Source organism: Hyperolius riggenbachi, chromosome 1, assembly GCF_040937935.1.
Source record: "Hyperolius riggenbachi isolate aHypRig1 chromosome 1, aHypRig1.pri, whole genome shotgun sequence".
Classification (NCBI taxonomy): Eukaryota; Metazoa; Chordata; class Amphibia; order Anura; family Hyperoliidae; genus Hyperolius; species Hyperolius riggenbachi.
Window position 1 is genome coordinate 514,826,532 of NC_090646.1, and position 14,004 is coordinate 514,840,535.

At 42.3% G+C, this 14,004-nt stretch overlaps 1 protein-coding gene across 1 annotated transcript; it reads right to left on the reverse strand.

Annotated features, from left to right (window-relative positions):
- Window positions 1-12,559: 12,559 nt before the first annotated feature.
- LOC137533238 (hydroxycarboxylic acid receptor 2-like) lies at window positions 12,560-13,573 on the reverse strand. Its single transcript, XM_068254550.1, has one exon. It carries the CDS (start codon window positions 13,541-13,543, stop codon window positions 12,560-12,562), a length of 984 nt encoding a protein of 327 aa, XP_068110651.1. The 5' UTR covers window positions 13,544-13,573.
- Window positions 13,574-14,004: the final 431 nt, after the last annotated feature.

The window sequence follows — 14,004 nt, forward strand, 5'->3', positions numbered from 1 at the left end:
ATTATTCTGAATATTTTCTTGCTTGCTGGTGGCTCAAAAAGCATTTTGTTGACAAGGAGTCATATTAATGTATTACTATGTGGAGTTTCACACCATCTCATTTCCTTACAGTTAATTTGAGAAATGCCTGGTACACTTTGTACCAGACATAAAGCAGATGTTGTTATCTTTTCACCATCTCTTTCTGTTCCCTTCCCTTTAGTCAATATAGCTGTGGGTAACACCATAACGCTTTCCATGAGAACATTTATGCGTGCTCAAACACCAAGTTTAACCCTAGCAAGTCTGGCTTGGCAAATATGGCCTAATTGGCTATTCATGAGGCAATGCTCATGCAAATATACATTTGCTTTCGCATGCCAAACTATGCAGGGTCAAAAAACCAATACCGCAAAGCAGTCACCCTGCGGGAATTAGTTCATGCTACATTAGCACTATCCAGGAGCGCCATGGGGAGGCTTCCCAATGCCCCCATACACCATAACACCCCAGTAACCTCTACTCAGTAGCTGATACCCCCTTTTCCCACAAGAAATATTTACCTTTTCTCAAATAAATCATTGGGGGGTCTGTATGACTGATATTGTGGGGAAAACCCTTTCACAGTGTGATGGACCATGGCCCTGACAGTTTTCTATCTGTGAATCTCATTGAGGGAAATAATGGCTTTTCCCATCTGCTAAGCAAGCAATATCTCCCTCTGTGCATAGAACTCAGTAACAAACATTCCATACAGATCACCTGGCAGAACTAAAGATGTCAAAATAGTCTATATTGATCAGCGCAGATGTCACTCCACAAACACAGATGTAACCTTCAGTATCCACCACCACAAGCAATATCTCCCTCTGTGCATAGATCTCAGTAACAAACATTCCATACAGATCACCTGGCAGAACTAAAGATGTCAAAATAGTCTAGTTATTGATCAGCGCAGATGTCACTCCACAAACACAGATGTAACCTTCAGTATCCACCACCACACCGATAGTGAACGCACTCACTAGCTCCTCTGATCATAAGAAATGATCGTATGCGCGTGTTCAAACAAATCTCTGTCCCTCTCGTCAGTAATGTATTCCTCCTTCCTCCTCTTCACGTTTTCATTTGCATCATAAAACATATAAGAATGCTCCACATGCGTAATACAGTTACCATAAAATGTATTTTCCACTTTAAAATATGTAAAATACACTCACGTATTTACCATGTATGTCTATTACAGGCATACAGGTAATTGCAGGTTTTGAAGGCAGCGCACCGCTGACAGCCGTTCACTCCACGCAATACCTCCGTCTCACCGACATCCGCGAAAACCTCCGTATCCTCGCCTGCCCTGTAACTCCTCCCCACCGGTTTCGTCCACGTCACTTTCTCGAGGGGTTCAAAGGTCATGGGCTGCGCAACGTCATTTTATCAAGTACACTAGCTCCGCCTGCCGGCTTCTGAGACTCGCTCACTCAGCCTACTGTCTCAAAGCCTGCGCCTGCCCGTTTTAGGAACTAAAGATGTCACCACCAGTGATAAATTTCAGAATGTAAATCAGGGAGAGGAAAGATTTTACAATGGGCAAACACTGACTAAATATAAATATAAAATATAAATGGGAAGCATAGATACATGAGCAGGTCAAAATACTGTACAATCGGGACAACCAGTGAGACAAGTAACGATATATACAAATGCTGTGTATTTTGAACAATATCAGCAATACTGAAAGATGTTCATTTGTTTAATTGCACAGAAACAGAAAACAAAAGGGGGAGGTGTATGGTATAATGCCCTTGCAGTTTACACACATTATAACGCGTGCGTTACGCAACGTGCGCAGTATGAATCCAGTCTTAAGCCCTCTTTCTGGGGACAGAGTTTGACTCTGAGTATGAATTCAGCCCTTACATAAACTCATGAACCACCTCTTGCTCCTTTCAATCTAAAGTGTACCTGAGGCAGTTATGAAAAAAAAAAGAGGAGGGATCCTGCAGAGGTTTCCCACTTCCTTGTGCCTTCCACTGTTGACGCCTGCGGACCCCTGGAACATATTCGACAAGAGCTTGTTAGATATGTTACATGCAGCAGGAAACAAAGCAAGCGCTCACCAATATGGGCCGCATCTGAATGACTCACCACCTCATATGCACCGCTTAAATAGCTCAAATACACACTCAGCAATCAGACAGATGCAAAACATATGCAAAACTAAACTAAATACTTACCATGCAAAACAGGATAGCACAATGGGTGCTGCTAGCCTGGTAGTTACAGAACTGTGGATACAAAATATAGGTAAAAGGCTGCGCATCCCTGACCCAATACTGTACAATTGACAGCGATTAACCATTCAATTGTACAGTATTGGGTCAGGGATGCGCAGCCTTTTACCTATATTTTGTATCCACAGATATGTTACATGGCCACACTCCTCTTCAATCACAAGTATAGCTGCGCCTGCATGAGTATAGCTGCGCCTGCATGAGCACAGCTGCTCCTGTATGAGTACAGCTGCGCCTGTATGAGTATAGCTGCTCCTGTATGTATGAGTATAGCTGCGCCTGTATGAGCATAGCTGCGCCTGTATGACTATAGCTGCTCCTGTATGTATGTATGAGTATAGCTGCGCCTGTATGAGCATAGCTGCGCCTGTATGACTATAGCTGCTCCTGTATGTATGTATGAGTATAGCTGCGCCTGTATGAGTATAGCTGCGCCTGTATGAGTATAGCTGCTCCTGTATGTATGAGTATAGCTGCGCCTGTATGAGTATAGCTGCTCCTGTATGTATGAGTATAGCTGCTCCTGTATGAGCATAGCTGCGCCTGTATGAGTATAGCTGCTCCTGTATGAGCATAGCTGCGCCTGTATGAGTATAGCTGCTCCTGTATTTATGAGTATAGCTGCGCCTGTATGAGTATAGCTGCTCCTGTATGTATGAGTATAGCTGCTCCTGTATGAGCATAGCTGCGCCTGTATGAGTATAGCTGCTCCTGTATGTATGAGCATAGCTGCGCCTGTATGAGTATAGCTGCTCCTGTATGTATGAGTATAGCTGCGCCTGTATGAGTATAGCTGCTCCTGTATGTATGAGTATAGCTGCGCCTGTATGAGTATAGCTGCTCCTGTATGTATGAGTATAGCTGCTCCTGTATGAGCATAGCTGCTCCTGTATGAGCATAGCTGCGCCTGTATGAGTATAGCTGCTCCTGTATGAGCATAGCTGCGCCTGTATGAGTATAGCTGCTCTTGTATGTATGAGTATAGCTGCGCCTGTATGAGTATAGCTGCTCCTGTATGTATGAGTATAGCTGCTCCTGTATGAGCATAGCTGCGCCTGTATGAGTATAGCTGCTCCTGTATGTATGAGTATAGCTGCGCCTGCACAGTAACCCGGAGCAACTCGTCCACAAAGAGAAGCTCAGACATGATCTTCAAAAGGGTTCCATGCAGTGGTGGTAGTGTAGTGGAGGGAAGCCTCTCGTGGATCCAGAGGCTTCCCTCTTCTAAGTTAAGTATCTGTTTTCTTTTATATTGCCACCTCAGGTTCTCTTTAAAAATATAAATTCTAAATATGCCTGTTTCTCATACAGGACACTAGTAAAATACAGTTGTTCATGTCCTCATTATCTCCCAGCTTAACTACTGCAACATTCCACTCTATGGTGTACCAAGAAACAAATCTCCTCTTGCTGTCAGCGCACTGTAAAGATCAGAGGATCAGGGTCACAGTTACTTGGCACTAACTGTTGCTTAGCACCTAAAATGACTTAGCAGCCACCGTTACTCGACACCAAATGCTAATTTGCATGCATAGTTAAAACCCAGTGCTACTTAACATTCACATCTACTTAGAACCTGCTGCTAGTTGTTATCTGCTTCTGCCCATTGAGAAACCTTAGAATCAAATAAGAAGTGAACCCAAATGAGGTATAGTGATGGAGGTGTACTCCTACCTTCTATGCCCTGAGCAACAGCACTAGTCTGACCTAGCAGAGGGCACCAAAGGCACCCTATCAATGGAACTGTAGGCAACACCTGATTGATATCTAAATATAACCTAAACAATCTAATAAAACATTAATAAAAACTCCTTGACTCCAGGCTGGAGGTTAAAGGCCGTGGCCATCTTTATTGGAATAAACTTTGTTAACTAGTTGAGGTCCAAATAAAATTAATAAAAGATAACTTTATTAAAATGAACATCAAAACCACTCATTATATGATCCACCATTACAGTTCAGACCAAATTAAACTGAAATAACTCCAGAAGGACCCCAACGGCAATCTTCATCCACGCCTACAACGTGATGTTTCTCCAATAAAGATTTGACCACGACGAGTCCATATCTTTTGGGAGTGGCGGGAGGGGAGCTCGCCCAGACCGCTCAGGAACAAAGGCAGCTAACCTGCCTACGGACCTTTCTTAAATACACACCACTTAGCTGCCATTGGTTGTTGCAACAATGTTTGACCCCAGCAACACCTGGCAGATTTCTTAACACACCTGTAGCGACCAATCAGGGCTTAGGTCAAAACACCACCTTCATGCAGTGTTCTAGCAGCCAATCAGAATGTAAGTTACCTCACAGTGGGAAAAACATAGCTCCCTTGACTTTCACCCCAGGTTACCACAGTTCCATGTAGGGCCTATTATTATCCATAACGGCCCTTCTCATTCCCCAGTGCATCTGGCCAGCAGCAATAAGATGAAAGACATCGATCCATGCAGAGCTTCATTTCAGTGGTGGAATGGAAGCCAAACTTAGGGGGAGACCTCTTTTATTCGAGATCCTTTTATTTTCTAGCCTCTACAGATGGAGGTGAAGACATTATCTCCCAGGATGCTGTCCCAGAGATGGGCAATGACCTGTGAAGAAGTAGATAGTAAATGGAGGAAATTCTTGTTTAATCTCTTTTTGAGTTCATACATTATTAAGGGCTTAGTTGTATGGCAGAGCCCTCATACAGTATATAAATAGATATGGCCCGAACTGTCTGCCCGGCAATTATCTGCGGTGGACAACGTGTTCACGTCTATTCGCGAACATATGGCGTGTTCAATTCGCCCCTATAGATTATAATGGAGTTAAAAATTGACCCATCACTCCAGAGTCAGCAGACACATTGCAGCCAAACAGCTATACCTACCACCTGGACCCCCCACCTATCAGTAAACCAGCACAGCAGCCATTTTACACTCTGCCTGTGGCTGCTGTGAAGGAGACTAGGGACAGAGCTGTACTGTTGTTAGGGAAAGCGTTAGTTAGGTCTGTGTTCTGTGTCCCCGGTGGAGTTCCTTGCTGCTACAGTACCAATTCACCATCTACATAACCCAAAGAGCCCTTCTAAAGGCTGTGTTTTGATCTTGTGATATTGCTATTCAGTATGTCCACACAGTGCACTTTAGCTGTTGCAGACAGGTGCAGTCAGTGCTTAGTGCTACAGAAGTTCACCCTTCTAAGGGCTGTTTTTCTTTTTCTTGCTATTGTTATGTTGCAATTCTGTGTATCCAGTGCACAGCTTAGCTGTTGGAGACAGGTCTGCTGGTCCTGGTAGTGCACCGACTTGAAAATCAATTGCCCTTGTAAGGGCTGTTTTTATTTTTCTTGCTATTGTTATATTGCATTTCTGTGTGTTCAGTGCACAGCTTAGCTGTTGGAGACAGGTCTGCAGGTTCTAGTTGTGCACTGACCATAACCCAATAATCCTTCACCACCACAACTGGCATCTAATATTCACTACTGCCCCCTGTATAAGGCCTCAGTGCACAATCAGTGTTTTTTGGTCACTTAACTGTCATTGAACTACCTCAGCTTGACCATAGGGGGTGGAAAACCGCAATTGCAGACAAGGATTACCGCCGAGAGGACTAACATTTATGTCGGGTGTAAGCACGCTGGATGTTTTAAAGCACTAAGTTCCACAAATTTAGGAATGTACTGTGATTTCTGCCCGTTAGAGATTAAAATACAACTCTGCGTCAACTACGTAATTTTTGGTGGGACTTTTGCCAAGGATCCCCCTCCGGCATTCCACGGTCCAGGTGTTAGGCTGCTTGAAACAATTTTTCCATCACTTTTGTGGCCAGAAACACTTTCTATAGGTTTTAAAATTTGCCTGCCCATTGAAGTCTATGGCGGTTCACTCGGTTCGCCTGTTCGCTAACTTTTGCGGAAAATTTGATGTTTGCTACATCACTATATATAAAACTGTGCAGTGCAGCAAAAGTATAACAGCTGTTTTTTTTTAAAGCAATTTTCTCTTTAAAAATAGTCACAATGCGTGTCGGTTTGGCACACAGGAACATTATAAACAATAAACATACTAATGGGAATTGTGAGAGTAACACTTTCTTGTAACATACAATTCCTTAAATGGTTTGCTGGAATATTTGAGCTCAAACAGAACCACGTGTCAGATTTACTAATGCTCAAAAAAAAAAATTGAAAACAAAATAAAACATTTAGGCTCTGTTCATATCTGAATTCGAAATCGCTGACGGCAGCGATTTTCTTTTTTTTTTTGTGCGTTTTTATCTTTCCCCCTCCCGCCGCCCCACGGCGCAGTACGATTTTGTGCAAATCCCTTTTGTAAGCGCTTTTGTAGAGTAATACCGTTTTTTCGCTTCCTAAAGTCAGTCAGGAAGTGAACTCTTTGACCAGGAAAGTAATAAATACAATGCATTTATTCTTAAAACCGCAAACGCAATCGTTGCATAAAGCGATTTTGTGAACGTTTAGCGCTCTTCCTATACCTTCCATTAGAGCAAAATCGCCCCAAAAATGGTACAGGCACCGCTATGGGGAGCGCAAAGCGAATGAAACACACAGATATGAACTTTCTAATAGAAAATCATTGCACAAGCATTTTGTGGGCGATTTTGAAAATCGCCTGCGCTTGAAAAAAGCCTGAAAACGCCCTAGACGTGAACAAGCCCTCAAAGCCCAATTCCAGAAACTAGCTTATAAACATACAGTCTGATAAACAACATCCTAGTATTGGAAACCTGGATACATTTAATCAGATCTGTGAAGAATGGATTGGTTAAAGAGAGCTCTAATAAGTCTTTTACATAGATATCTTTATTCTGAGGTCTTAGTCAGTGGCGTAGCAAAAAGGGGTGCAGAGGCTGTGACCGCATTGGGGCCCTTGGGCTGGAGGGGCCCATACTCAACTTCAGTATTAGCTCTTTATGTGGTTCTGTGCTGCTAATATTTACTTCTATAGATATTTTGAATAGTAGGGGCCATAAAAGAAAATCTGTAACGAAAAAGACTCCCCTAGGAGGTACTCACCTCGAGTGGGGGAAGCCTCCGGATCCTAGTGAGGTTCCCCCTGTCCTCATTGGTCCCACGGCAGCGGCGAAAATCCTCCCGGAGCGGCGGCGACGTAAACATTTACCTTTTGGCTCCAGCGCAGGCGCAGTATCCGCTCCTTCCCACGGAGATAGGCGGAAATAGCCGATCTCCGTTGGGCCACTCTACTGCGCAGGCGCAAGTCTCCTGCGCCTGCGCAGTAGAGCGGACCCGGCGGAGATCGGCTATTTCCGCCTATCTCCGTCAGAAAAGCAGCAACAGCGCCCCCGCTGGAGCCTGGAAAGGTAAATATTGAACAGGCTGTCGGGCCGCTGTTTGGAGGGCTGCAGCGAGACCCCCGTGGGACAGAGGAGGATGGTTTTACAGTGTCTCTTTAAGACACTATTTCCCATCCTCTTCTTGCACCTCTGACACTGTGGTTGTCCTTGATTGGTTTTGGTGCACCATATCAATTGTTATGCATAGAATGCTTGGGGAGCCACAACGTAAAACTTGCACTGGGGCCAGGGAGCTCCTTAGCTACGCCACTGGTCTTAGTCCTGATATGTCTTTGTTATATGTATGCAATAGATGTAACACATGATCTGTTGTTCCATATTGTGTACATGTTGTATTCCCTGTGCTCTCTGATTTTGTTGTAATCACTATTTTTGATATTCAATTAACTTGTTTTGAATAATAAATGTTCTGTGTCTAGTGTTTAGACTGGGTGATGCATAGACTGCATTCACTGTTTGAAAAGTTTGCAGCCTGTAGTGATGGAAGTCTGTGGAGCAGGAAGGGGTTTCTTACCTAGTGAATTGCAATGACTGAGAGCTTCCTTGGCCTCTCTGCTTCCTGGTCCCCCTCCGGCGGCTGATAGTTCACATCGCATATCAGCGGCGACAGGCAAGCAGGCAGTGAGGCAGTGCCCAGTATTGCCAGCCACATACAGGAAGTGACATATGTTTACTTCCTGTATGCGGCTGGCGTTACTAGGCAATGCTTGCTGCTTGCTCGCTGCCGGTCACCGCTGATAAGCGGTGTGAAGTATCAGCCGCTGGAGGGGGAACAGGAGGCAGAGAGGGCGGCAGAGCGGGGAGGGGGGTGACCGAGTCGTGACAAGTACAGCGAGCGCTGCAACGGTAACGTACAATAGTAGCAATACTCGTATTACTTGATTACCCCGGGTCGAGCTAATAGTGTTACTCACAGTACACTGCTGCAGTAGTACCGGTAACATTTCCATGCGCTGTCTCTGCATGCCATTATTATCAGTTAGTGCATCAGGCCCTTAGAGTCCTGGTCTTCCTAGCCTGGCTTGTAGGTGGAAAGGTTGGAATAAGTGGTTCCTTTACATTGGGAAGAGGTCAGAGAATCATAAAGCAATGATTTGCATGATTCACTGATGATCATGAAGTGATGCATTATAGGAGTAAATGGAAACACTATTGTCAACATCCCTATTACCTACAGGACAAGTAAATATGTATACGTTGTGAAAGGCACAGGTCACACTAAGCCATTAATTGACAAGGCAGCTGTACAAAACGTGAGTGATTTTGTGCTAAGAAGCGTAGCACAGGGCTAACAGGAACTTAAACCATACAAGGGGCAAAAATAAATAATCAGAAAAACGGAGCTACCATATTTAAAGAGAAACTGTTTCAAAGGGGCGTATCCCCTTTGATAATGTCTTCAATGGACGAAACTGGAGACTGCCGCCAGAGGGCAGTAGAGAGTCAGAGTGGCAGGCGGCTGACGGAGTGTAGTGCCAGAGAGGGAGATGGAGCTGTATTTCTCGGAGCACGCAGAAACGGCAAGTTTCACTTATGTGCACATGCTCTTTTTTATGATCCTTAGCTGGATATACATGTTAAGAAGTTGAGTGTTGCTTTTGATGTGTTTTTATCTCACTAATATTATAAATGCGAAAGTTTGGATGTTTGTCACTCAATCACGCAACAATGGTTGAATGGATTTGAATGAAATTTGGCACACACATATAGTACATTACCTGGAATAACATATAGGATACTTTTTATCCCCATAACCGAAAAGTGGATGGAAACAAATACAAATTTCAATGGGAAAATGTAAACTGAAGACTATGTTAATAGTAGGGTCCTCACACTTTGCAAAGTTGGTCACTGGGTGACTGGGATTAATATTCAGAAAAGTGGGTGGAGCCTAAAAAAGCCAATCAAAATTCACCTATTGGTTTTTAAAGGGGAATATTGAATTGCTGCCATTCTTGCACTGTTAATGGCACAAGCCTCAAACCTGGTACAGTTGGTCATTGGGTGACTGGGGTTCAAATACCAGAAAATGGGGTGGAGCCACAGCCAATCAGATTTGTTTCATTTCAATGCAAATTATTGATGCCAAAGACAGCAAAGCTCACAAACTAGGTCATTGATTAATGTGTGTTTTAGGGTTAGAAAAAGTGGGTGGAGCCAACACCAGCCAAATACATACCCGAGCAATTCCGGGCCATCAGCTAGTTGGGAAGTAAAGTGTTTTTAAATGTTAATACAGTATATGAAGCATTTTTGCATGACCCGTGAGAAAACCCAACCCTGGGAGTCCTGCTGATCCTCTGCCTCTAATACATTTATACATATACCCTAAAAAGGCATGCAGATCAGGTGTTTCTGACAAAAACCTGACTAGATTAGCTGTATGCTTGTTTCAGGTGTGTGATTCAGATAATACTGATGCTGGACTGCCAGGCAACTGGTACTGTTTAAAAGGAAATAAATATGGCAGCCACCAGATACCTCTCACTTCAGGTTCTCTTTAATACTGTACCCAATTGGCATATATTTGCTAAAGAGGTGGATAATGGTAGAAACAGTACATGTGTCTCAATCTGACAATACCATATATAGTCATCAAAGTAGTCATTGACAAAAATACAATAAAAACAAAAATGTTTATTTCACAAAATAAGAAACAGATCTGAATCTAATTAATCTGCAAGCATTCCATTTATGATTTGATGTATTAATATTGTCACTGAGTGTTATTCTTCCATTCTGCTAGTAATTTTTCCCTGCTTGTTCTCACGAGACATTTGAAACGTATGAAAATACCTAAGGGTGATTTCACACATCGTAAAAGACAATATTATTGCCCTCAATTCACTAAGCTGTACCGAACACTTTATCGAACGTTTGATAATTTACCTTGTGAGTAAAACCTAATTTTGAATTGAGTAAGGTGTTATAGATTTATCGAATCTTTTATCGATAAAATGTTCAATAAATCTATAACACCTTAGTGAATTCAACATTAGATTTTACTCGAGGTATATTATCAAACGTTTGATAAAGTGTTTAATAAAGCTTAGTGAATTGAGGTTAAATGGGTAGAAAAGTTACACTGCGCTGTGAGAGTGCAATGCAACACATAACGTGTTTAGAAGTATGCTTCACTGCAACAGTAATTGCGCACATCGGCTGGTAAATGCACAGTATGCTGCGCATCATTGAGACGGAGTCCGCCCCATCATGCTACTAATACTCAAATGTGAACACACCGTTGCAATATAACTGCTTCCTGTTGCAATGCGATTATATTGTCCGTGGCACCACAAAGGATGCAGTGTAGAAGGACCTTTAGAAGATTTATCCTTTCCGGCAAAATGTTTCCAGAGACTTAATGATTTTTCTCTGGTTTGGTGCCAGAAGTATGTGTCAAATCAATTATACGGTTAAGAACACATTCACAGTGGTGCATTGCGGTGCGGTGTAACGGACGCTTAGTAATGTGGATTACCGCACTGCAATGCAACACCTATGCGACGTTCATAGTGTGGCGGGACCAATGTGGTATAACGGGTTGTGGCGTTACAGCTAAAAGCGTGAGTTAACAGTAGAAGTGAAGCATACTTTTCATTGACTGGATGCTTCATTTTACCCAAAGCAACATGAGGATAACGTGCAGCGATCATTTCCTGATCCATTGAGTTGCATTCCTCCTGTCACAGGTAACGCAGTGCAATGACCACTGTGAACCTGGCCTTACTGAAAAAATGTTTTTAAAGTCATATATCTGTACAGTAGATTAGCATTACATACACCATATACTACATCCTAAACATGACCGTTGTTAAGAAAGAGATTTTTATGTCACAGGCACAACTACATCCTGCACTTTGACTTGAAAGTGGTATGATTTATAAAACCTGGATAACAGCCGAGTCCCTTCAGTGTGACTATGATAGTATAATACCACCACAAGTTATTCCATACAAGCATTGGAAAAATCAGTATCATTAGTAATTTCATCAGGTGCACAAAGGAACAGCTGCAGTTGATTAATATACCAAAATCACAGTCCAGCATCCAAATACAGCGGTATAGTCTCAAAACAATAAATAAATACAAAATGAATAAGGGTTCCTTCAATTATTTCTCACACTATGAAATAGTCATCTTGAAGATGAGCAGCTCTTGCACCAGTTACCATTTCAATTTTTGTGGTTTCCTGTAATGGTGAGCCCAGATCTCTGAAAAAAACTCCACTGCTTTACCTGGAAATTCCCAGTGCAGGTGCCTGACTAAATTCCATTCAGACAGTCTCAGAAGCAGTCAGTTCATAGTCTTGGCAATGATTTGCTCTGTGGAGCTGACACTTTACCCTGCTGCTCTGATTCCATGACAGGACTGTAATAGCCAGACAATATTGGTGCACTTTTTTGCCTCAAGAAGATCCTTATCCCACTTCCCCCACACACATTTACACAAATTGCTCTTTGTTCTGGTGATCTGTCAATTAAGGTGCTATCCTCTATCTATGCAAGCAGACTCAAAGTTAAGTACTTCCTGGTAGTAAATGATTAGGAAATAGCAATCATTTTACCACCTTAAACCACAAATTTTTTAGCAGATTTCAGCAGAAATGCAATAAAGAATTGATCAAACCAATTTCCTCACCAGCTTCCTACTGCTTGGTGCAGTACAAAGTTACACAACTGTCAATTCCCCACTGTTCTTCCTTGCTTCCTATCAATAATAATGACAGCCATTCCTGATCAACTCTCAGTTTCTAGTTGAGTGGTCAATTTGATAGATTTTTGTTCAAGTAAATATTTTAATTGAATCAATCGATGGATCAATTTAAAAATAGTATAGCGGATAGGTCCTTTCATTATGCTCCAGCAATGGAACTTCATTTGACGGAGATGCTGGCATTATATAAATCCAAAATAATAATTTGAAATAGGTGGTTTTTCCTTTAAAACCGCAAACAAAAATAAATAAAAATTATTTGGGGATGGAAAGTTTAGGGCAAGTTGTTGGGTATATTTTTAGCTTGACTAAAACTTGTAAATAAAAAGTCCTCATGGAAGGACTGGAAAAGTAATACACCAAAGGATTACATACACTGTTCATGTAAGTGAAGCACAGTGTGATGAAGAAAGCAGTTTCCACAGTTCTGTAGAGGCTACAGTTACATCCTTCAGGAGATGCACTGAGTCTTATGATTTCAATCCTGGTGGACACACTTGGTAAGAAACATATGCAGAAGACTACACCGACAAGCGTGATACATTTGACAGCTTTTTTAATCTTTGTGTCTTTGTCCAGGTTCCTTTGCCGGAGCCTCCAGATGATACTGTAGGAACAAAACAGGACAATGAACATAGGTAAGAAAAACTCCATGATGAAGAGGACATCGTGCCACCACGAGGCCACAGGACACACCAGAAAGCTGTCACAGAAGGCCTTCCTTGACTTATTCCCACCTGTATGGTTTTTAGTGAGGATGAAGGCAGTCACTGAAATTGCTGTAAGCCATACAGCACAGGTAGTAATAATAGCAGCCTTAATGGACATGAAATTGATTTTGTGATGTGGGTAGACAACCTTAAAATATCGATCCAAACCGATTATTGTAAGAAAGAAGATACTTCCTGCCCTGTTCACAGCACACATGAACAACATCACTCTGCAAGGGACATCTCCATAGAGCCAGGTTTTCTGCTTCAGGTAGTAGTCCGTTCTGAAGGGCAGGCAGATGATGAGTAGGAAATCAGCCACCGACAGGTTGAAGAGATAGACTGTACTAGACTTCCATTCTTTGATGTGAAAGCAGAAGGCCCACAAAGCAATACCATTAAATAACGATCCCAATAAAAATATAATAATCAGAATCGGAGGAATAACGTAGGAAAGAAGGGTATCCTCAAAAAAGCAGCAAGTGCAGTTGCTCTGGTTGTGAGAAGGGTAAAATCCATCCATTATCATTCGATGAACTTTTTTCTCGTTAAAAATGCTTTAAGTCTAAAAATGCATGAGATGCCTGTGAGCCCAAAGAGCAGGAAGCTAAGCTAAGAGGAAAAGCTGAAGAGTGAACTGAACCAGCGTGGAGCAGGCTTTGTGATTCTCCAGATCCTAGGGGTGATTACGTAGCTAAATATAGTGTCTCTGTGTTACGATGTAAAGTCAGTTCTCACACTCTGGTGCTGGAGCTAGTTACATGCAGTGATGAAAATGTTGGCACAAACTCTTCATAAACTATGACAGCAGTGAGGGAGAGCACACCATAAACATGGTACAAGGATGTTCTGTTGACATTTAAATCATTCAAATATATTGGGCAATAGAACAAAGACACAGCCTGTGTTTTATGACACTTGTAAAATAATATTGTATGCTAATTGTGCTGATTGCTTTGCATTTATTTGTATATGTAGTATGTACACAGC

Bases quoted from the DNA above. Each gene is read 5' to 3' on its own strand.
- LOC137533238 (XM_068254550.1), bottom strand. From the start codon at position 13,543: ATGATAATGGATGGATTTTACCCTTCTCACAACCAGAGCAACTGCACT.